Source organism: Stigmatopora nigra, chromosome 3 (assembly GCF_051989575.1).
Source record: "Stigmatopora nigra isolate UIUO_SnigA chromosome 3, RoL_Snig_1.1, whole genome shotgun sequence".
NCBI lineage: Eukaryota > Metazoa > Chordata > Actinopteri > Syngnathiformes > Syngnathidae > Stigmatopora > Stigmatopora nigra.
Window position 1 is genome coordinate 5,063,252 of NC_135510.1, and position 19,632 is coordinate 5,082,883.

Below are 19,632 nucleotides of genomic sequence, written 5' to 3' on the forward strand. Positions count from 1 at the left end.
ATTTTCATGTATTTTTACTTAGAAATTCTGAGTATTGCTCTCAAGTAATAACATTTAAAAATAGGAATTGTTTACGGCTCTCTGTCTTAAAAGGTACCCTGTACTACACTTAAAGCTATAACTATTGATAAAGCAATACGTTCCCAAATTTACCATCATTTTTACTCCATCAATGTTCAAAATATATCTGACCCAAGTGGAAGAAGGCTTTAAAAACGTCTATTGCCAATTTCTTGAACTGAATTTAAATTAATGTGGGGCTTGAGCTGTCAAACTACGCCATCTTCTGTCCTATTAGGATTACTACATCCCTATAGCAGCAGAGGTCAATTACTACAAGCTCACTTCCTGGTCATGGTGCTCATTGCTTTGCAGGCTAGGTAAGTCAGGCTAATGCTACCACATTCGCAGTTACAATGAACAATATACCAACCAAACAAAAAGATCTCATCCTTAACGTCGAATGCCCTGTTTGGAAACAAAACAACCAGATGCATTGGAGACGCCGTTAATCAATGGCGACAATTAAAAAGGACGAAAATATTGATGACAGACGCCAAAGTTGCAGCACTTCTTAAAAGGTAAGGAGTTTTCCTATAGTATTACTTTCTACAGTATGGTTAGTTGACGATGGGTATGTAAACAAAGTTTATACTAAATTTCGTGATAACTCTGTGTAGCAGCTACATATGTTTGTACGTAATTAAAATGGTTTGGGATAAAATTGCCTTTTTGGATGCTATCAATGTATTACCAAATGAAACGGAACTGGGATCGAACCCAAAACCCTGTGTGATCTAAATGTTAACTGAACCTACTTGTAATTGGAAGTATGTCATGTTTTAAGTTTGAAATGCATTTTGTGTTGGTGCCTTTTCTACTTTGTAACAGAATCTTTTAAGATCTCGTTGAGTAAATGAATTTCAAGACAGTTTAGAATAGAATAGCCATTTATTGTCAAACTTCAGAGCAAGACAATTTGAATCCAGGTACAACCCACTAAAGCAAACCGATACAGTAAATACATCGAGTAAAACCAAAGCGGCTGATTTAAAAATAATACTCCAAAAATGACAAGTTGAATGAAAAAAACAACTTTTTTACAGTAATAAGAATTAATGTTATTTGTTATCTGTCTCTAAGATCCATGCAGCACCTAGTAGTGTGCACATATTTTAAAACAATAATTTGGAGTGGCCTGTCTTTTACTTGGGACCTATCTTCTCCTTCTCTGTTCCACCCACCAAGTCTGGCTTTTCCTTGGGTGTGCTGACAAGGGGCTGGTCACCTTCTCCTTGAGAAGGCGGAGCCTGCAAAGCCCAAAACAAAATAGTACATCGTCTATTTTATCAAACTGAGTGGAGTGGAAAAATAAATTATGAATAAACTCATTTAACTATGATTAACAACAAGTTCCAAATGAACTACGACCACCAGAGTTTGTGTCCACAATAACTACAACTTGAATGACACAATTTAACCAAATATTTTAAAAAGGCGGAGAAATTAGTCTACCTGGACGCCAGACTCTCCGTAGCTCTGGCTGAGTTTGGCAAAGGTCCCGGCCATTCCCGCCTGAGCGGTCACCTTCAGCGCCGCCTTGAACATTTTGGGTGTGTCGGGTCGGAGCGGAATTACCCGCCCGCCTTCTTCGCCGGCTCCCTTTTCCTCTGGTTTTTGGTCCTTGGACAGCATGCCCCTAAAATGCCAGAGAAAATGCTAGCAAACTTTTGCGCCAAGTCGCAAATGCGTTCTCGTTTTGTTACTTGGCTTTCTTGCGCAGAAGTTTTTGGGACTCGGGATAGTGGAGTAGGATCTCCGCCAGGTCTTTCTTATCTAGGATGAATAGGTTGGCGAATCCGTGCGCCTTGACGTTGGCGGTGCGTCGGTTCCCTCCACCGCCCGCCAATAAACTGATGAATGAAGGACACGGGGCGAAAAACATTATCAACTACCCTATTTTCTCGCATATATGCCGTATTTGTCACTCAAAAAATGATGACTGAGTCAAGGGTATGGCTTAAATGCACATAAATTAGTTATTAGTTTATTATTTCAAAATAGAGAAAAGATGAACAAAAGAAATGCTTAAAAAAATAATTTTGACGTCCATAAATGAAATTTAAGAAGAGAAAAAAAAACGTATCTTGCGTCATACATGAAAAAACTCACTTGTGCTGGCCATTGCTCACCTAGGGATGACAAACTTGACTGCTACGGACACACTTCCTGGTTGTACTGGTCACATGACTTTGTTTTTGAATTTGTCTACATGCAGGCAACACCCTTTAGGAATGTGCAATCTAGTAGACAATCCTTTTATACAGAATCTCAAAATTACCACATGCTACATGATTTTTCTGAAGATTTCCCTTCCAAGTAACACATTTATACTGCCTATTAAAACCATGAACGTGGGGGTGAAAACTGTGAATCAGGCGGCGGCTTATACGAGGGAAATTGTAAAATTCAGTTATTTTAAGGCAATTTTAAGGTTGCGGCTTATACTCCGATGCCGCTAATACGCAAGAACAATGCGGTATCGGTGCAGTATTGCTATCAGCCACACAACTGGGTTCAGAATCCACATTTCGAACCCCTACTGAGTGGGAAACACTTGAGATCCACCCTAGCTATTAGCATTATTTATGTACAATGTAGCATGTGTGATGACGACCGACCTGATTTCGCCAAAGACGGAGCCGGCCCTGATGGTGACAAAAACTGTCTGTAGGTCAGGACCGCCCACCACTTGCACCTCGCCCTGTTTGATGATGTACATCTCCCTGCCGATCTCACCCTGCCACAAAAGAAGAGGAATGAATTGTTTCACGTAGACTAAAGCAAATGAGGGCCGAAAATGCCGACCTTCTTGCACACAAAATCTCCAGGCAGGTAGACGACCGATTTGAGTCTGGTCAGCATGTCGAAGACCATCTGACGATCGCAGCCCTGGCGCACGCAGACACGTTGGCACAACGCCAATGTCTTTCCACACGTGCGACAAACGACCCCCTAACCTGGAAGAGCGCCACCTTGCTCACGATGGCGTAGTTGACATCCACGGCCATGTCCAGTCTCATCTTAGCGGGAAGCTGAACCAGCAACTCCTGCTCATCTAAAAGACACCATGGCAGGCAATGGGCTACAGGCGCTCAAACTGTCAAAGGACCAATTTGGAATTACCCAGCATGCCTTGGCTCTTCCACGTATAGTCGTACCAGGTCTTGATACGGTTCTGCACGGGCTTGGGGATGTTGTACAAGTTCATGTACTTGGCGGTGGCATCCATGCAGGCGCGGTAATAGTTCTCCCCTGCCGTGGCAGCGCCCACCACGTCCCTCATCTGAAATGCCGACTTCAGGTTAGGCGTCCCGGGAAGGTGGTGGCGATCTACTTTTTACCTACTTGTCCGATCATGATGGAGAACGCAAAGACGCCCACAAAGTAGTTGATAAGCTGGAAGCAGATCTCGAAGACAGTGGTTGGGTCTGGAAGGCCGCCAATGGTGATCAACGTTTTCACGGCAAAGTAGTAGCAGCGCACGTAGCTGGGCACGGTAGCAAGGAGGTTGCGCTAACTGACTGGCAGCAGAAGTGCTACGAGGTCTTATTTGCTTACGCGTTGCCTTTGCCGTCGTAGACCCACTTGGTGGACCCCAGGCCCTGGTAGTCGGAGCCCCAGTAGAAGAGGCACGCGTTGATGTGCAAGGAGTACAACAGGTAGGTCGAGGTCCGGATCACCCTGAGGCGAGCGCCGTTTCAGTCCGGCCGCCGACAAGGCGCCGCCTGACTCACCTGTAGATGTAGGCCTTCTTCATCACCGCCTCCATCCTGTCGTTGAACTCGAAGAAAACGTGGTACTGAGAAGGACATGGTTCATGTTAATCCTTCAGGTATCCAGTTGGAGTAAAAGTTTCAAAAACAAAGAAAGAAAACCTTGAGCAAACGAGGGAATCGGAGCAAAGAGTTGACCCCAGTCCAGTAGTAGAAGATCTCCAAGGGAAATAGACTGGCTACGTCCATCTGAAGAGCACAGCAAAGACAACATTCCCTTAGATATGGTCTAGATTGCGTCTCTAAAGCTTTAAAAATGTCCTTCGTATAAGCCGTACCCTTAAAATTGTTGAATTTTACAATTTCCCTCGTGTAAGCCGTACCCTTAAAGTTGCCTTAAAATCAATGAATTTTACAATTTCCCTCGTATAAGCCGTACCCTTAAAGTTGCCTTATAATCTTTGAATTTTTCAATTTCCCTCATATAAGCCGCCGCCTGATTCACAATTTTCACCTCCATATTCATGGTTTTAATTGGGAGTACAAATGTGTTACTTTGAAGGGAAAATCTTCAGAAAAATCCTTGCACGTGGTAGTTCTAAGATTCTGTATGTCTGACTTTTCATGCAAGCTAAGTTTTTGTTTCTTGAATTTCATTCATAGACGTCCAAATAAATTTTGTTTTCTCTATTTGGAAATAAATGACCATATCGGCCACATTGTCTTGTGTTATGGCCTTTTGTCCTTGTCACCTTGCAGTTTTGTGCTATATGCGAGAAAATACGGTAAGTGTACCTTAAACCTCTCCGTGCTCATGTAGTTTTCTCTCATGGCTTTTTTGTCGCACTGAAATGAGACAAGACAAATACGTTGATTGTGGGAAGCAGAAGACAGAAAGATGACAACGAGTCTATTTGTTCCCTGACCACAATGTCTCCTCCACGGACAAACTGCAGACGGGGCTGAAAGATCAGGATATCGGCGATATAGATAAGGTCGCAGGTGTAGTCGACTAGGAGCCACAAGTGGCGGTTCTCTGGGGTCTGGTAGGGGAAGGCCCAGCGGACTGGGATCAGCCATACATTCCAGTTCCACGCCGCCACCACCAGGAATAGCCACAGGACGTAAAGAGGGTCTGAGAGCCCACAGAGGAATTGGTTACGGACCTGCAATCGCTCACAATCGAGAAATGGAAGACAACCGCAAAGATTGTCCAACAATGTTAGTCAAGGTAACCTTGTTTATCTTCTAAATTGCAGCCAACCTTAGTTAGCACTAGCCACACTACAACGTATGTGGTTGTTTCTAGAAGGTCTCATGAGGTAGTTGATACGCACCGGTGAACGGGTCCATGCTGGAGGGGAAGCGCAAGTCTTTTATGACTCGGACCCATTTGGCCACGCTAGGAAGTTTGGGAATTTCAATATCATGTCCCAGAATTTGAAAGTGTAAGGAGCCCTTTTCTTCTTCTGCTTCTTCTTCTCCTTTCTTTCCGCTATCGGGAGCCTCCTTCCCGTCTTCTCCAGCCGGAGGTGGGAGAGATTTGCTAGGAGCTTCAGGCACATAATAAAGTGAAAAAGTCACAATTAGTTAGTCATTCCATTTACATCATTGGGAAAAGAACAATGCTAAGAACAATGAAGAACTAGTTTGAGTTTAAAACGAGAATACGATCCATTCCTCACAGCGCTGCCCAAGGACAGCTTCCAAATGACACACCACCAAACGTTGACGAGGATGCAGAGACTTACAGGAGGCGGGACTTTCTCGTTCTGACTCGTCCGGGTCAACAAGCCGGTCTTTGTGCTGTTCCGTCCGACCTTTGAAGAGCCGGACCAGCTGGCTGAGGCGGTCCTGGATCACCATGCTCCCGACACTGGCCGCTGACGCAGGACGGCCTCTGTCCAACGACCGACTTGAGACAGCATGAATGGACGGACCGGGATTGCGAATCAGGTGTCTACTTACTCCGTGTCGCCCAGACCGGACGGTGCCGCGAGTTGTCCCCTCATCAAGCCTTCATCCTCCTCCTCCTCGTCTTCCAACAGACCGCCACTTCCACTAAGCCCAGACCAATAGGGAGAGATATCCAAGTCTGATTATCTCGTAATGTGAAAGTCTGGAATTACGGGTGAGTCACCTGAGTTTTGCCAAAGCGGCATCGCCGACACTGAGCGTTGGGGAGTAGCCTGGTGTCACTGTCAACTCGGGTAAGGATGCCCCTTGTCCCGGTTCTGGTAGTAACCCTACCGGCCCGCAATCATGTGAGCAAAAACCGGAAGACACCCCTGCTCCCCCCGGTCGGCCGAACGAAAGAACTGTTTTTCGTTACCTTCATCTAGAACTTCTGCTCCAATTTCAACCTGAAGGTCAAGCCAAGTCAGGGCGAGTCTCGGCACCATTGGACAAAGTGAGGACAAAGGTTGACTTTACCTGGTGGTCGGAAGCGGCGAGTTCTGTAATCTCTTCGTCTTCATCTTCGGAAAAGCGCAGTCTAAGCAAGAAGAGAGACTTCATATTTGCGACTCAATTTGTTCTACGGTAGTCTCCAGACTGCAGTGGACTCACTCGGGCTGTTCCTCGTTTTCCTCCTCCAGGATGTTGGGAAGTCTGTGGAGCACAGAAAACAAAATTGCAAACTGGATAATACTGGTTAACTTACTATGGATTTTGAGGCCTATCCCAGTCAATTCTTGGTGACATTTTATTATTTTCTATTCATTTTGGGGGAATTTCATGTGGATACTTGCCTGCTTCCTGGTCAATTTGGGACATTTCTCATTCACTTACTGTTAACTTGGAGACATTTTTATAGGTCACTTAGAGTTCATACGGGCTGACTTCTTGTTAATTGTGGGGGTGGGAGAAAAAGTACAGTATTCCCAGGAAAACCCCACACAAGGCCAGGGAGAACATGCAAACTCCAAACACATTTAAGTTGATTTTTACAACTGTCCCAGTTACATAATGTCCAATGAAAGATCATTTCATCTTCAACGTTCCTTGCACTTACTGCTCGTGGGACTCTTTGGCCAGACGTTGGGCGTTGACAGTCGAGTGTTCTGCCCCCAGCTGACGGATGGCTTCCTCCGCCGCCCTTCTGGCCGCCTCTTCGGCCACGCGGGCGGCTTCCAGACGCTCTTGCCGTAGTCTGCGTCACAGTCGAGGCGGAAACAAACTAATTCTGCCTACTTGTGCTTTTGCTTTGCTGTTCTGTGGGGTTCCAGTTTTTGTCCAACTTTACGTCTTTTTGAGTCCGATTCAGTTACCGCAACCAAAATGGCGCTGTTTAAGCGGCAGCCGGCGGCCACGGTAGCTTTGTCCACTCTTGTTCGTTTTGTGTTTTTGCGGCTTTTATGTTTTAATGATTTGATGATTCCATTTACTTTGATTTGCTTTGTACTTTGTGCTTTTGCTTTGCTGTTTATTCTGTCTAATCACCCTCTTGCTACTGCCACAATGTAATTTCCCGACTACGGGATGAATAAAGTTATCCAAATCCAAATCCAAATGCTCCGATTTCATATTTGGTGCAAATCTATGTGGATAGAGAGAGATTTTAAAGCATTCAGGAAGACCAACCTTCCCTCCACGTGAGCTAGAAGGGCTTGGCTGGCGTCTGTGTCGACATCCTTCACCTCCATGGGAGTAGTCTGACATTTGTCCGCCAACTGCAACTACATGCAAGATAACAACAACGCATAGAAGAAATATTTCCAAGCTTTTAAGCTTTTGTCGACGCCCACTCACCTGGACTTTCTGCTCTTTCTCGGTGGGGGGCTTTGGTTCCGACTGGAAGTCGCTTTTCCTCCGGCTGGCTAAAATACACAAAAGCTTGTGGGTTTTTTGGGGGTTCATTAAGAGACGATATACTATTAAGAGTGTGGCCTGTGTGATGACCTCATTTGTGGAAGCTACCTACTTCTTAATTGTAATGTCATATATTATGCAGCATAGTTTATTCAAATTTAGTATGAAATTTAAATTCTAAATAAATGTAATGTTAGCTTCAAAATATAACCAAATACCGTATTTTCACGACTATAAGGCGCACTTAAAAGTCTTACATTTTCTCCAAAATGCGCCTTATAATCCAGTGCACCTTATATATGGAAAAAACAGAAAACCAAAAACGAAAAACCACCACTGTCGGATATTAAAAAAACACAAACGCCTGAAACAATACTGTTAAATATGCAGATGCCATCTTAGTTTACAAAATCTTCCATCATATAGCTCCTCCCCACTGCAAGATTTTATACAAAAAAATCCAAAATATCAACAATGGCTGGCTCTAGAGGTGACTGTGTAGTGAGTGCTTCATACCTGGAAGTCAATAGCAATTACCGTATTTTCACGACTAAAAGGCGCACTTTAAAGTCTTAAATTTTCTCCAAAATAGGCAGTGCGCCTTATAATACAGTGCGCCTTATAGTACAGTGCGCCTTATATATGGAAAAAATGTCATTCATTGAGGGTGCGCCTTATAGTCGTGAAAATACGGTAGTAACCCTAACCCTAACCACCCTGGTTGTGGCTCCCAATAATACCCTAAAGTTAAGAAATAACAAATAAAATAGCATTAACAAGTAGCAGTGAAGGCGACATGTGAGTGTTGCACTTACGCTCTGGCGCTTCGCCGTCCGCTTCCTGTGTGGGGGCGGAGTCAAGTCATAATTATTCAAGCCTTTTAATACTAATTGACCATTTTCATCACTGACTACATAAATCAGAGAATATATTTTTGAACGTTTTCTCACCTTCGGCTGAGGCAACATGCGCCGGAGGCTGATGACGAGCCACCCCGTAACACTGCTGAGATGTGTAAATGGGGCGTTAGGTGATATCATGACCACGCTCGTACACACACAAAGTGCCGTTTCAGGCCCAGCCTCGTCACATCAATGCTGGTCCATTGGGAAGTTGGAGTTTGACAAATATAAAATATCTTCATAGATATGGTGCTATATTGCTACATTTCGTAGCCTGATAGGTTATCAGTATGCCCCTGCCAAGAATCCATATATCCATTTAAAAAGTTCAATCAAGGAACCAAAAGGTCGCAACCCAAATATTTCCTACTAGAACACGTGCCTAAGTGGCGGCCCGGGGGCCAAATCTGGCCCGCCGCATCATTTTGTACGGCCCGGGAAAGTAAGTTGTCTTTCTATTTAGGGATCAAATTAAAATAAAGAGTATAGATGTATATTAAATGTCCAGATTTTCCCAATATCAAATCAATCATTGTCAGTTTTTAATCATTTTTTTCTGTTTTTAGTTCAAAAATGACTTTGTCAAATCTAAAAATAGATTAAAAAAGCTAAAATAACCATTGTTTTAGATCTATAAAAAACTGAATATTCAGGGCTTTTAATCCAGTTCTTTTAATCCATTTTTGAAAACGATATCTAAATATTATATCTAAAATGGTCCGGCCCACGTGAAATCAAGTTGACGTTAACCGGCCCACGAACCAACCCGAGTCTGCTAGATGTCCAATTGATTGGACAGGGTGGTCATCCCTTAGTCTAGAACCAAGCCAACATTTTGTCTGGACGTTTGACTTACCCTGCCAGTGCCACCGTGTCCGGATACTCGCCAAGGGATGGAGCCCCTCTTGCTGACCTCTCTGCCTGAAAAAAAAAAAAGAAAACCTGACAGCCTCACGCATAACGTGACTTATCGATGTTGGCCCATGGGCGAGCCCGTCGCGGAAACCAAACCTCGACGCCACTTTCGACCAGCGCAGAAACCACCGGGGTCTCGCTATTGGAACAAGAAATGAACATGTCATGCTTCAATTGTTTCAATGTAAAATAAGTCATCGGGTTGAACAGAACCTGGTGGCCGCCGTCTTATCCCCGGTGGAGCCGTCCTGGAGAAACACCAAAAACAAGGAATGTACAAATGCGACCAAGACAACCGGAATGCGTAACTGACCTGGTCCGGGTCACCCGGAGCCGTCTCGGGGGGCCGAGGAAGCATTTTCAGGAGCCAACTCATTGTGACCAAGAGTTTTGCTGCTAATCTGCAATTTGCCATGAATAAAGAATCATTTTGTCAAGGATGGCTGTTGCACCAAATGTAGATTTCTGGTCACACAGACCTTATGTCAAAGTCAAACAACTTCTGGTTTACCTCAATTAAAAATAAGGACGTAAAGTAATGAATTGGATGTTGATTTGACAGGTCGTCGGCCGAATGAAGGGAGGAGCCAAGCAATCAACACGGAGAAATGGACTAAAGGTGCGAGCGACCGATTAAATCCACATGCTTATGTTTTGTGTCTCATTCAATTAGCCATGAGCTGCTTCATCTTAATCTGCATCCTCTTTCGCATCTGAGGGGCGGGACCCTCATTTATAATAATATATTTTATATCAAAGACCCTTTCAAGACACTCAAAGACACTTTCAAATTGAATTTAAAAGTAATGCAAACTAAAAAAGACAAAAGCACAGATTATCATAGCATTTATCCTCCATCCTTTGTAAAACTAGGATTTTAATTGAGCTAAAGAGTCATCACCGTTACAGTAATTTTAGTTGAGTTATTATTATTTTTATCTTTTATCTTATTAACCCTTCCCTGGCCTCAACACGCGCTAACCGAGACCAAATCAGAGCCAGAAGTAACTGGTCGCTAACACGCGTAAAAAAAAAAAAGTGCTTCTAAATTGACCGGTGCAATTCTCAGATGCATACTGACCTGATTGGTCGAACGTCCCCCCAAAAGCAGAGTCAGAGCGCTGTGATTGAAGAGCGTAGACGAGACGACACCACGCCGGTGTCAGCGCGACCGCTGATGGGGAAACATTCATAAGAGGATTACTAAAAAGGGAAAAGGCCAGGCGTGGTCCCTTTTAATTTCAAACGCTCACACAAACATAAAAATCCAAAATGACTATATATACAATCAATCCCATCGAATTCATCTAGCATTTTGCTATACAGTTGTACCTCTACTTATGAAATTCATGGATGAAGTTTTTTTCTTAACTTGAAAATGTTGTAAGTAGAAGTGTGTACTTTGTATGTATATTCAGTCATTTGTACAAACTAAACCCTTTAAAATTGGTCAATGTGTCCCAATTTTGTATAAAAAAATGTGAGGAAACACACAAATTATTTGTTTGCGTGTGTGTGTAAAAAAATATATATGATAAGGAAAAGCATTTACTTTTTAGGGGTTTTCATAACCTTTAATCTTTTTCATTTCTCGAATGACTTATTTGCTTATCAATTTTTTTGTAACCTGAAAATTTTGTACCTAGAGGCATTCATAAGTAGAGGTATAACTATATGGACATTTAAACGTATACAGCTTCTAGCTAGTTAGCCTGTTTCGATAAACAGGGTGTCCATAAAGTCTCTTTACCACTTCAAAATGTATTAAAAATGCAATTGATTTGATATTTTATTCAGATTTGTTCTATTGTATTCAGTGTTTATTAAAGTTGTTTTTTTTATCACACTGCATTTGTGTGTTTCAGGGATCCTGTTTGTGAGAAAGATGATGTTGAATGAACCCCTATGCGATGGGATAGGGAGACTCAGTGAAACTATAGAACTAAGTATGGAAGAGATCCATCACCACATCCGTCAATTTGTGCATGGTACAAGAAATTTATATATATATTTACAGGGACTGTGTTGGCCATGTGGAATTTGCAATAGCATTTTTATTGACAAGATGACAACCTGGTGACAGGCCTGTGTGTGTGTGTGTGTGTGTGTGTGTGTGTGTGTGTGTGTGGTTGGTGGGCAGGGCAGGACAGGACAAGGTGCAGACATTGCTACTTAAAGGGGACCACAAGTCAACACTCCTTCCCAGAAGCTTGAGCACAAACACGGCAAGGTAAGAAATGTCTTTTTGTGGCCTCAACTTGATTGGAACAGGCTGACGTTTCACAGTCAAAGACTTTCTCGCGTCACATTAGCGTACAAAGATTGGACCGGGTTGAATCTTGGGCAGGTGGGGCGCAATGGAAGGTATTTGCGCTACTATTCTGACAGCTTTGCGTCAAGATATATATCCGAAACTCAAATTTATTTTCCCGCAAGGTGTTTTCATTCATTCATTTTCCGGACCTGTTATCTTCACAAATGGTCGCCGGGGCGCTTGAGCCTATCCCTATCCTGATTTGAAGACACAATTGCGAAATAAAAGCTCAAAGAAAATGACCAATAAAAGTCAAGGTCAGAAACAAAAACAATTCAAATGGAAAAAAAACATGTTTCAGTCTACCCTCCCATTCCAAATAGATTGGACAACTCGCAATGTCAACGACCAATCACTGCCTCACAAGGGCTCTAAAAATTTCACGTGCATTATCCGTATTTGATGCGCGCATGACATATTCTTGACATTTATGTTAATTTTGCAAAGTGCCTCTCTTTGTCAAGCCCGTGTTGAACTTTGAATCCATACGGGATTTTTCATGAGGAAATTCGGCTCTTTTTACGGTGGAGGATATCTGCCATCTTATCGACCGGCACACCCGAATGTTGGAACGCGACACGCCTACTACAAACACAGAATCCTGGCAATGGTTGACTCTTAAACAGACGATGTAGCGTTGACAAGCGGAAGTGTGGAGGATGGCTGCTCGAAAATAGGACTCTGACACATTCCTTTACACAGCCACACCTCCAACGCACTTTAATACATGGCGTGGAAAAGCTAATTTCACCATAATCAACCACTAGGGAGTCTAGCCTGTAGTTCTTTGGGGGGGATTAGATTTAAAAAAAAATCTGTCTTTCTCAGGGAGTAAATTGACTGACATCGTTCCTCTAGAGAGAAACCCCAGAATTTGGAATTTGGACAATCTGAGACGCTTGAATTCTATTGGCTAAATTAGTAGTGAGTCACTACTACTAAATGTCACTACTAGTGAAATTTAAAAGTGTCTGACAACAACCATTTCTGGGAATTATTGTCTTATATTGACATTTTTCTCTACTATTGCAATTCAGAATTTTTACCTTATTAACCCATTCATGCATGAATTATGAATCTTTAACCTTTACAAGGCACTCGTCGAATTCATTGATTTCAGTTGGCAACATTCACACCCAAATAAATTGATCGTCTATCACCTGTTTTTAACACAGTTCATGAATTTAGCTATTATTAGTACTTATTTAGAATTGCAGGATTTTTTTTAAATTAAAAAAATGATTCATAATTTTGTACCATAAAATGATCATAACAGCTAATTGCTTGAACTCTGCCCCTGGCTCGCAACCATTTCAGGGTAACACCCATAGTTAGCTTGGATAAAGTTTAGCAACCTTGTGACCCTCATAAGGAATGGAAGATGAGTAAATAAATGCGAAAATTGTTTTTTTTTTTAAACAAATAAAAATCTCGCTCACTGAAGGATTAAAGTCCCAAAGGGTCAACTTTAGAAAATCTGTCCATCGTACCCAACAAACGGGTTAAAGAAGCCCCCTTTTTTGGGATGCCTACAATAGATACAATTAGCGAGTTCCCACGCCAATGTCATTTTATTTCCCCCTCAGGCCAGAATCAACAAAATGGCGCTGGTGTCGGAGTTCCTGGCTCACCTGACGTTGGCGCACGGCGAGGTGAACCAGACGACGAGATGGTTTGGCGAGCGCTCATCTGAAACTTCTTGTCCGTCATGTGTCGCCCGCAGGAGGCCGAGCCCACGTATCCCACCGTGACGACCTTTCGAGACTTTGACCCGATCAGCGACGCCGCACGACTGGATGCCGCCTTCAGAACCAAAGGTGGTTATTGTGGCTTTGTCCAAAAAAAGAAACATTTGCCTACACCAGGGGTGGGCAAACTTTTCGGCCCGGGGGGCCACATTGACTTTAAAAATTTGACAGATGGGCGGGGTCAGCACAAGATACGATACATATAAAAAAGTGCATCCGTTAACAGTACATATGAAACATCAACAGAAAAAAGCACTTAAGTATTAACATACTCATTACTCATCATTTAAGCAAAAAGTATAAAGTACCAAGTAAGGTAAAAAGGAATGTATTAAGAAATAATAAAATGGAATTTAAAAAAAGATAAAGGTTGTAACACACGAAAAATAAGAGTGGACAAAGCTAATGCCACTGGTTTCCGCGTGACGGCGCCGCCATCGTGGGGGGAAAAAATTACAAAAATAAAAATAAAATAATAAAAAAATAAAACTAAAAATAAAATAATAAAAAAATAAAACTAAAAATAAAATAATAAAAAAATTAAAATCAAACATTATTTGGACATCGTCGGTGGGCCGGATTAAAAGGCCTAGCGGGCCAAATGTGGCCCGCGGGCCGTAGTTTGCCCACCTCTGCCCTACACCAAAACCAGTTCAACTTTTTTGACGTTGACCTTTTGCTTTGGAGGAGTGGACGAGCAAAGCGTCATTGACATTCTGACGCGAAGGTCCATCGTCCAGCGGCAAGAGATCGCCTTCGAGTACGAACGCCTGACCAAGAAGGTGACACCCCCCCGCCGTCAACCACCCACCAGACCGCCGTGTGATGCCTTCACGTGTGTTTCAGGAGCTGCAGACGGCCCTGAAGGGGGCGCTGTCGGGATCTTTGGAAGCGCTGATGCTGGGGTTGATGAAGAGCCCCGCCCACTACAGCGCCAGCGAGCTCAAAGGCGCCGTTAAGGTGCGACAGTTTGTTAAAAACCAGAGTGTTTGAAAATGTCTTCCCTTCGTCGACTGGGTTTTTAAGAACATTCCCGACTGAATTTTGCCGTCTACTTTCTCGCTTAGGGTCTGGGAACAGACGAGGAGACGCTGATGGAGATTGTCTGCTCCCGAAACCACCAAGAAATGAGCGACATCCAAAAGGCTTACCGAGAACGTGAGTAGAGCCTCCATTTTTCCTGCCTACGCCTTCACTGGCTTTGCCATCTCACCTGCGTTTTTGTCCTCAGTGTTTAAAAAGGAACTGGAGAAAGACATCGCGGGAGACACTTCGGGAGATTTCGCAAAGCTGCTGCTCGCTCTCATCCAGGTGACTCTCGTGCCCGCCAACTCCCGCTTAAAATGCTTATTTAACACAATAATTCATATGTGAACCTTGGCAAAGAGTCGCACAAGGCAAAAAATGCATAATTAAGTAGGAAAAAAACATATATGTATAAGTCGCACTGGAGTATAAGTCACATTTTTGGGGGAAGTTTATTTGACAAAATCTTGCTCCAATTACATACATAACATCTTGAAAGGCAATTTAAAATAAACTTTAAATAGAGAACAACAGGCTGAATAAGTGTTCTGAGTATATTAAGGTTACATGACTGGCATGCCTGATAATGTCAGTAACGACGTAATATATTAAGAGTTTTTCATATGACTGGCATAAAGAACATGCTAACAAGTTTACTAAACTATTAGTTTCACTCCAAATCACTAAGTCCCTTGAAATCGTCATCCTCTGTGTCACTTTTAAAACACCATCATCCCAACTTGGGAGGTCAATAATTTCACACATAAGTCGCACCCCTGGCCATACAACGAAAAAAAATGCGACTTGTAACCCCAAAAAAATCGGTCCTCAAAAATCCACGATCAATGTTTACACATCCATAAGTGTTAAAATTGTGCAATACAAATCATCATCTACTTGATTAAAACCAATTGTATGGAAAAGTGAGGATTCCGTGAGAAGATGTATGACTAAAAACAATAGTTGAGACTCGTGGACTCTATAATGTGGCGAATCGCAATACAAAATCCAAAATGGATCAAAGAAAATGATTTGGTGGAGATTTGACAATAAGCAATGTTTTCCCGAAACAACCACCCTTAATCGGCGACCGCTTGTCGTTCTCAGACCGAACGAGACCGACCTTCTAACGTGGTGGACTACGAGAAGATTGACGACGACGCCAGAGTGAGTTCACTCGCATCTTTTAGCCCGTGCGTCAATAAGTCACGAAGCAGCATTGCGCCCCTTTTCTGACACCAGAGCCTCTACGCAGCCGGCGTCCAGCGCAAAGGGACCGACGTAGACGTTTGGATCTCCATCCTGACGCAACGGAGCGCCCCCCACCTGCAGAGAGGTGAACTGCGCCCACTCCAGTCGGTCAGTCGCTTCCTCGCCACTCACCGCGCTTATGTTTGCTAGTTTTTGAGCGCTACAATAGCTACAGTCCGTTCGACATGAAGGAAAGCATCCAGAAGGAAGTCAAAGGCGACCTGGAAAAATCTTTCCTGACTCTGGGTAATCCGACTCCGCCCTTTCACCTCGTCGGCGCCGTCGTTGACTCATTTTTTTACGCTTGGGGGCAGTGGAATGTTTGGAAAACAAGCAGGCGTACTTCGCCGATAGACTCAACGAGGCTATGAAGGTAAGCCACGGGATTGGTGATTTCTGGCTTGATGCCGAATGACCTTTTTCTGATCTCCAGGGCAAAGGCGCCAAGGAGAAGGTCCTGACCCGCATCGTGGTGTCTCGGTGCGAAGTGGACCTGATGAAGATCAGGCGAGAGTTCAAGAAGCGACACGGGCACTCGCTCTACCGCGCCTTCAGTGTGAGTACTCCAATCATCGGGATCCTCACAAATGACATCATCGCTATTGCCGCTTATTAAGAAATAAGGCTTCGGGAGCCAAAACATTGGTTTCTGTTCAAATGTATATTTTGCCCATCTGTCAACATCTGACAACATGAGTTTCAAACTTCTTAGCAGAGCTCTGTCCTGTAGCCAGATGTGTCCTTGAAGCAATATTGTCCTTTTCTTCTATTTTCCGGTTCATAACATTCATACATATCTGTATGGAGTAAAGGAAAATCCCAACCCGATATGAACTAAAAGACAGAAGATCCATTTAGAGGATAAGTGTCCCCTTACCTTATCAAATTGTAAGGCGCCCGATATTCTAGTCTGTCAACCCAAGTACGAAACGAGGACATTTTGAAGGAAGAGCGCTCTGTCGTCCTTCTCGGGTTCGATTAATTTCAAATGTGGAAGATGTTGCTTGTCCAAATACAGGCTGGAGGCGATGAACAGTGACTTTTACGACAGATTTTTTCAGGCACGGGTAAAATTCACATTTCAATATGAGACCCACTTCACCATATTTTAACCAAAGGTTGAAGTGTGAAGGACAATCAAAATATTTTCACATTGGTTGTCTGGCTTTGTTTCAGGAGCACACCAAAGGCGACTACCAAAATGCTTTGCTCAGTTTATGCAGAGGAGACGACTGAGTTGGCCGCCCGCCACATGACACGCGTCTGTCCCTTGTCCATCCAGTGAGTCAAAGACCAGTTTCTTTTACATCATGCATGTGACCACAAAGGGACGGTAGTTATGTCTTTAAAGAACATTTGCTTCTCCTATTTGTATGGCATAAACTAATTAACCACAATTAAAAGATACACACATTATTTGTTGGCCTTTGTGTGAAGACGGGAGGGACAACTACACTTTTTGTAGTTTTTCTTAGACAATTGAAGTAGAAAAAACAAGGAAAACAACAGATGTGATATCAACTATTTCTGATTAGGGAACAAAAATACTGTTTTCAGTGTCATGTAAATTTTGCAAATTAGCAAACTAATGTTTCAACATAGTACTTCAAAAAATGACAACTTTATTACAGTATCGAGCGATAAAGCATTTACATTCATGTTGTCATGCCCTTTTTATCATGACATCAAACAGCAAAAAAATTGAGATTTCAAATTGATTTTAAGTCTGTTGATTTATTGAACAATACTGACATTTTTCATTTGACACCAAGAAATGATTGTAACGGACAAATGACTCTTTTAACTCATGATTGTATATGTTTCATTTAACAATAGGTTGTAGACTTAAACAATAACTCACATTTCACCTTCATATGAGTTAGCCATGATTGTAAATGTTTGCAATGATTCATCGATAAGCACATCATTTTTTTTTACACATCATTTTTAAGTTACCATAACAAATGCTTAAAACCTCACCATCATGCAGGAAACTTTTGAGCGCACACTTTTTCAACAAAAGTTAAAGACCCAATTATTAAAAGGCTTGTTTTCGGTGGGCTTTGTAACTTAGCTGAAAAGTGACAACATGAATTTACGAGCTTTGTTTGCTTTCAGACGCCCACAGAGAAGGCGGCGCCGACAGAAAAAGCGCCAATGGGTGCAGTGGGCCGGCAGGTAGCGGACCGGGGGTGGCTTTGATGGGTACAGGGATGGCGGGAAGCGACGGGCGAGTCGGAAGAACAACATTTCCGCCCACGCGCAGGGAATCCGACCAGTGGGGAACTTGGGAGTGCGACCGGCGTCGGTCTGGGGTCACCAGGTCGTCGACGGCGAAGGGATGCCGAGTGACCTTAAACCTTTTGCGGCGTCTCAGGAAACTCCCGTTGCGAAACATGTCGCCGCAGAGTGGGTGCAGGGCCCACATGGCGCCCTTACCCGGCCGCTCGGGCCCGCGTGGGATCTTGACGAAGCAGTCGTTGAAGGACAGGTTGTGGCGTAGCGAGTTCTGCCAGCGCCGGGCGTCCTTCCGGTAAAACGGGAAGTTGTCCGAGATGAAGCGGTAGATGGCGCTCAGGGGGAGCATCTTATCCGGGCTGCTCTGGATGGCCATGGCTGTTAGGCTGACGTAGGAGTACGGGGGTTTGCGGAAGCCCGGACCGCCCCGGGAGGGTCGGGGTGCGATGCCTGATGTGGGAGCGCCTGCTGGGACTCCCCGAGGAGTGGCGAGGTGCGCCGAGCGTGTGGAGTGGCGCGCGGGGGCCATAAAGTTGGCCGAGGTGAAGGGAGGGGGCCCGGCGGGGTAGGGCGCTCATTGGTCGCGTTTTCTTTGTAGGATTCCCGAGGGGGCGGGCCAAAGCCGGTGGGAGGAGTTGACATCAAAGACACCTTGTTTATGCACACGCACGTAGTTGGTCGTGTTTAAAAATTGTGAGGAGAGCTGTCTTGTCGTTCATCAACCAACTTTATAGTCTTACAAGTCCATCTAAAAAAAAAATGAGATATTCGGGAAGTGCCTAACGTTCATTCAGAAATATGATATTCATGGAGGGATGTATTTCAAGCCTTTGTTTCTTGTCAATGATGGTGGTTTACATGCTGGGGAAAAATGTGTGTCCCTAATTATTGGAAAATAGGGTTGATTAGGTTCTAATCAGGATCCGAAGTGTGCCTGCCGACAACTTAGCTTAACATAAATGACTTGTCAGAATGGCTTCTTAAGTTGTTTCTTTGATATTGAAAAGATAATAGACTTGCGCATCCCTGCTTCGCCAGTCCCACCTGCTTGTTTAAAACCAAAAGACAATTGTTGCGCTATTTAAAATAATTCTCTTTTGAAAACCGGGTGTTTAACATATAAAAATTGAGTTTACACACTTAGAGAAGGTGAAGAAATCCAATCATCGTCTATTAGGATCCGACAGCCGTTTCTGGCTACCATAAAAAGTTTCAACTCTCCACGTTGCACGGTTTGGACAAACATAGCGAGAGAATCTTAACATACTCGCGCACACACCCATAAATCACGCTTTATAAGGATTATTGATGAAATATCAGCCGCCCTCCCTCCGAACTCAATGCTGAGTAAGTATTGTTTCTGTAGCAAAAGCTTTTCAAAGAAATTAAGTGGGTTTTTTTCGACGCAGGTTTTTCTGGTCGAAAAGCTGAAAGAGTTTCTACTCAAATCTTGGTGAGCAAAGGGAAAGCCTGCTTATCGGTACGCGGGTAAGGCGTGCATAGAAAAAGTTGGCACGCTAATGCAGAAAGTTTAGTCATTGGCCATGAATATTGATGTGCGAGTTGAAAAAAAACAGCACGAGGGGACCAGCAATAATTCGTTAATCCCATCGGCAGCTTTCAGCACACACGTTTGTTTGAGTGGGATTTGT

The 19,632-nt window shown here is 43.5% G+C and overlaps 3 protein-coding genes across 4 annotated transcripts; 1 reads left to right on the forward strand and 2 right to left on the reverse strand.

Moving 5' to 3' along the window:
* Window positions 1–360: 360 nt before the first annotated feature.
* Window positions 361–17,799, forward strand: LOC144194205 (annexin A2-like). 2 transcript variants are annotated; one of them, XM_077713101.1, is made up of 16 exons: window positions 361–581; window positions 9,966–10,022; window positions 11,269–11,391; window positions 11,544–11,633; window positions 13,304–13,369; window positions 13,441–13,534; window positions 14,153–14,247; window positions 14,312–14,425; window positions 14,533–14,623; window positions 14,697–14,776; window positions 15,599–15,658; window positions 15,734–15,827; window positions 15,893–15,988; window positions 16,057–16,115; window positions 16,176–16,298; window positions 16,919–17,799. In XM_077713101.1, the coding sequence occupies exons 5-16, from the start codon at window positions 13,319–13,321 to the stop codon at window positions 16,976–16,978; spliced, it is 1,017 nt and encodes a 338-aa protein (XP_077569227.1). In that variant the 5' UTR covers window positions 361–581; window positions 9,966–10,022; window positions 11,269–11,391; window positions 11,544–11,633; window positions 13,304–13,318; the 3' UTR covers window positions 16,979–17,799. The 2 variants fall into 2 exon arrangements, with proteins under 2 accessions (XP_077569227.1, XP_077569228.1); XM_077713102.1 differs by having other exon boundaries at window positions 11,554–11,633.
* LOC144194153 (cyclic nucleotide-gated channel beta-3-like) lies at window positions 933–10,606 on the reverse strand. Its single transcript, XM_077713007.1, has 30 exons — window positions 10,481–10,606; window positions 9,717–9,804; window positions 9,617–9,651; window positions 9,500–9,542; window positions 9,345–9,409; window positions 8,537–8,591; window positions 8,402–8,426; window positions 7,527–7,594; window positions 7,359–7,453; window positions 6,790–6,927; window positions 6,345–6,386; window positions 6,210–6,270; window positions 6,109–6,139; window positions 5,917–6,022; window positions 5,745–5,837; window positions 5,528–5,691; window positions 5,114–5,329; window positions 4,703–4,911; window positions 4,572–4,622; window positions 3,939–4,025; window positions 3,798–3,862; window positions 3,622–3,744; window positions 3,409–3,550; window positions 3,187–3,346; window positions 3,021–3,118; window positions 2,869–2,952; window positions 2,682–2,800; window positions 1,767–1,913; window positions 1,516–1,699; window positions 933–1,310 (listed from the first exon to the last, which is right to left on the reverse strand). The coding sequence occupies exons 1-30, from the start codon at window positions 10,594–10,596 to the stop codon at window positions 1,206–1,208; spliced, it is 3,015 nt and encodes a 1,004-aa protein (XP_077569133.1). The 5' UTR covers window positions 10,597–10,606; the 3' UTR covers window positions 933–1,205.
* LOC144194206 (forkhead box protein B1-like) lies at window positions 17,548–18,616 on the reverse strand. The gene has a single exon (XM_077713103.1). The coding sequence runs from the start codon at window positions 18,507–18,509 to the stop codon at window positions 17,838–17,840; it is 672 nt and encodes a 223-aa protein (XP_077569229.1). The 5' UTR covers window positions 18,510–18,616; the 3' UTR covers window positions 17,548–17,837.
* Window positions 18,617–19,632: the final 1,016 nt, after the last annotated feature.

Bases quoted from the DNA above. Each gene is read 5' to 3' on its own strand.
- LOC144194206 (XM_077713103.1), bottom strand. From the start codon at position 18,509: ATGGCCCCCGCGCGCCACTCCACACGCTCGGCGCACCTCGCCACTCCT.
- LOC144194153 (XM_077713007.1), bottom strand. From the start codon at position 10,596: ATGAATGTTTCCCCATCAGCGGTCGCGCTGACACCGGCGTGGTGTCGT. The intron at 8,592-9,344 runs GTAAGTCAAACG...TACACATCTCAG, and splicing joins GACACGGTGGCACTGGCAGG to CAGTGTTACGGGGTGGCTCG. The intron at 1,700-1,766 runs GTAACAAAACGA...CTGGCATTTTAG, and splicing joins CTTCTGCGCAAGAAAGCCAA to GGGCATGCTGTCCAAGGACC.
- LOC144194205 (XM_077713101.1), top strand. From the start codon at position 13,319: ATGGCGCTGGTGTCGGAGTTCCTGGCTCACCTGACGTTGGCGCACGGC. The intron at 14,426-14,532 runs GTGCGACAGTTT...TTTCTCGCTTAG, and splicing joins AGCTCAAAGGCGCCGTTAAG to GGTCTGGGAACAGACGAGGA. The intron at 16,116-16,175 runs GTAAGCCACGGG...TCTGATCTCCAG, and splicing joins GACTCAACGAGGCTATGAAG to GGCAAAGGCGCCAAGGAGAA.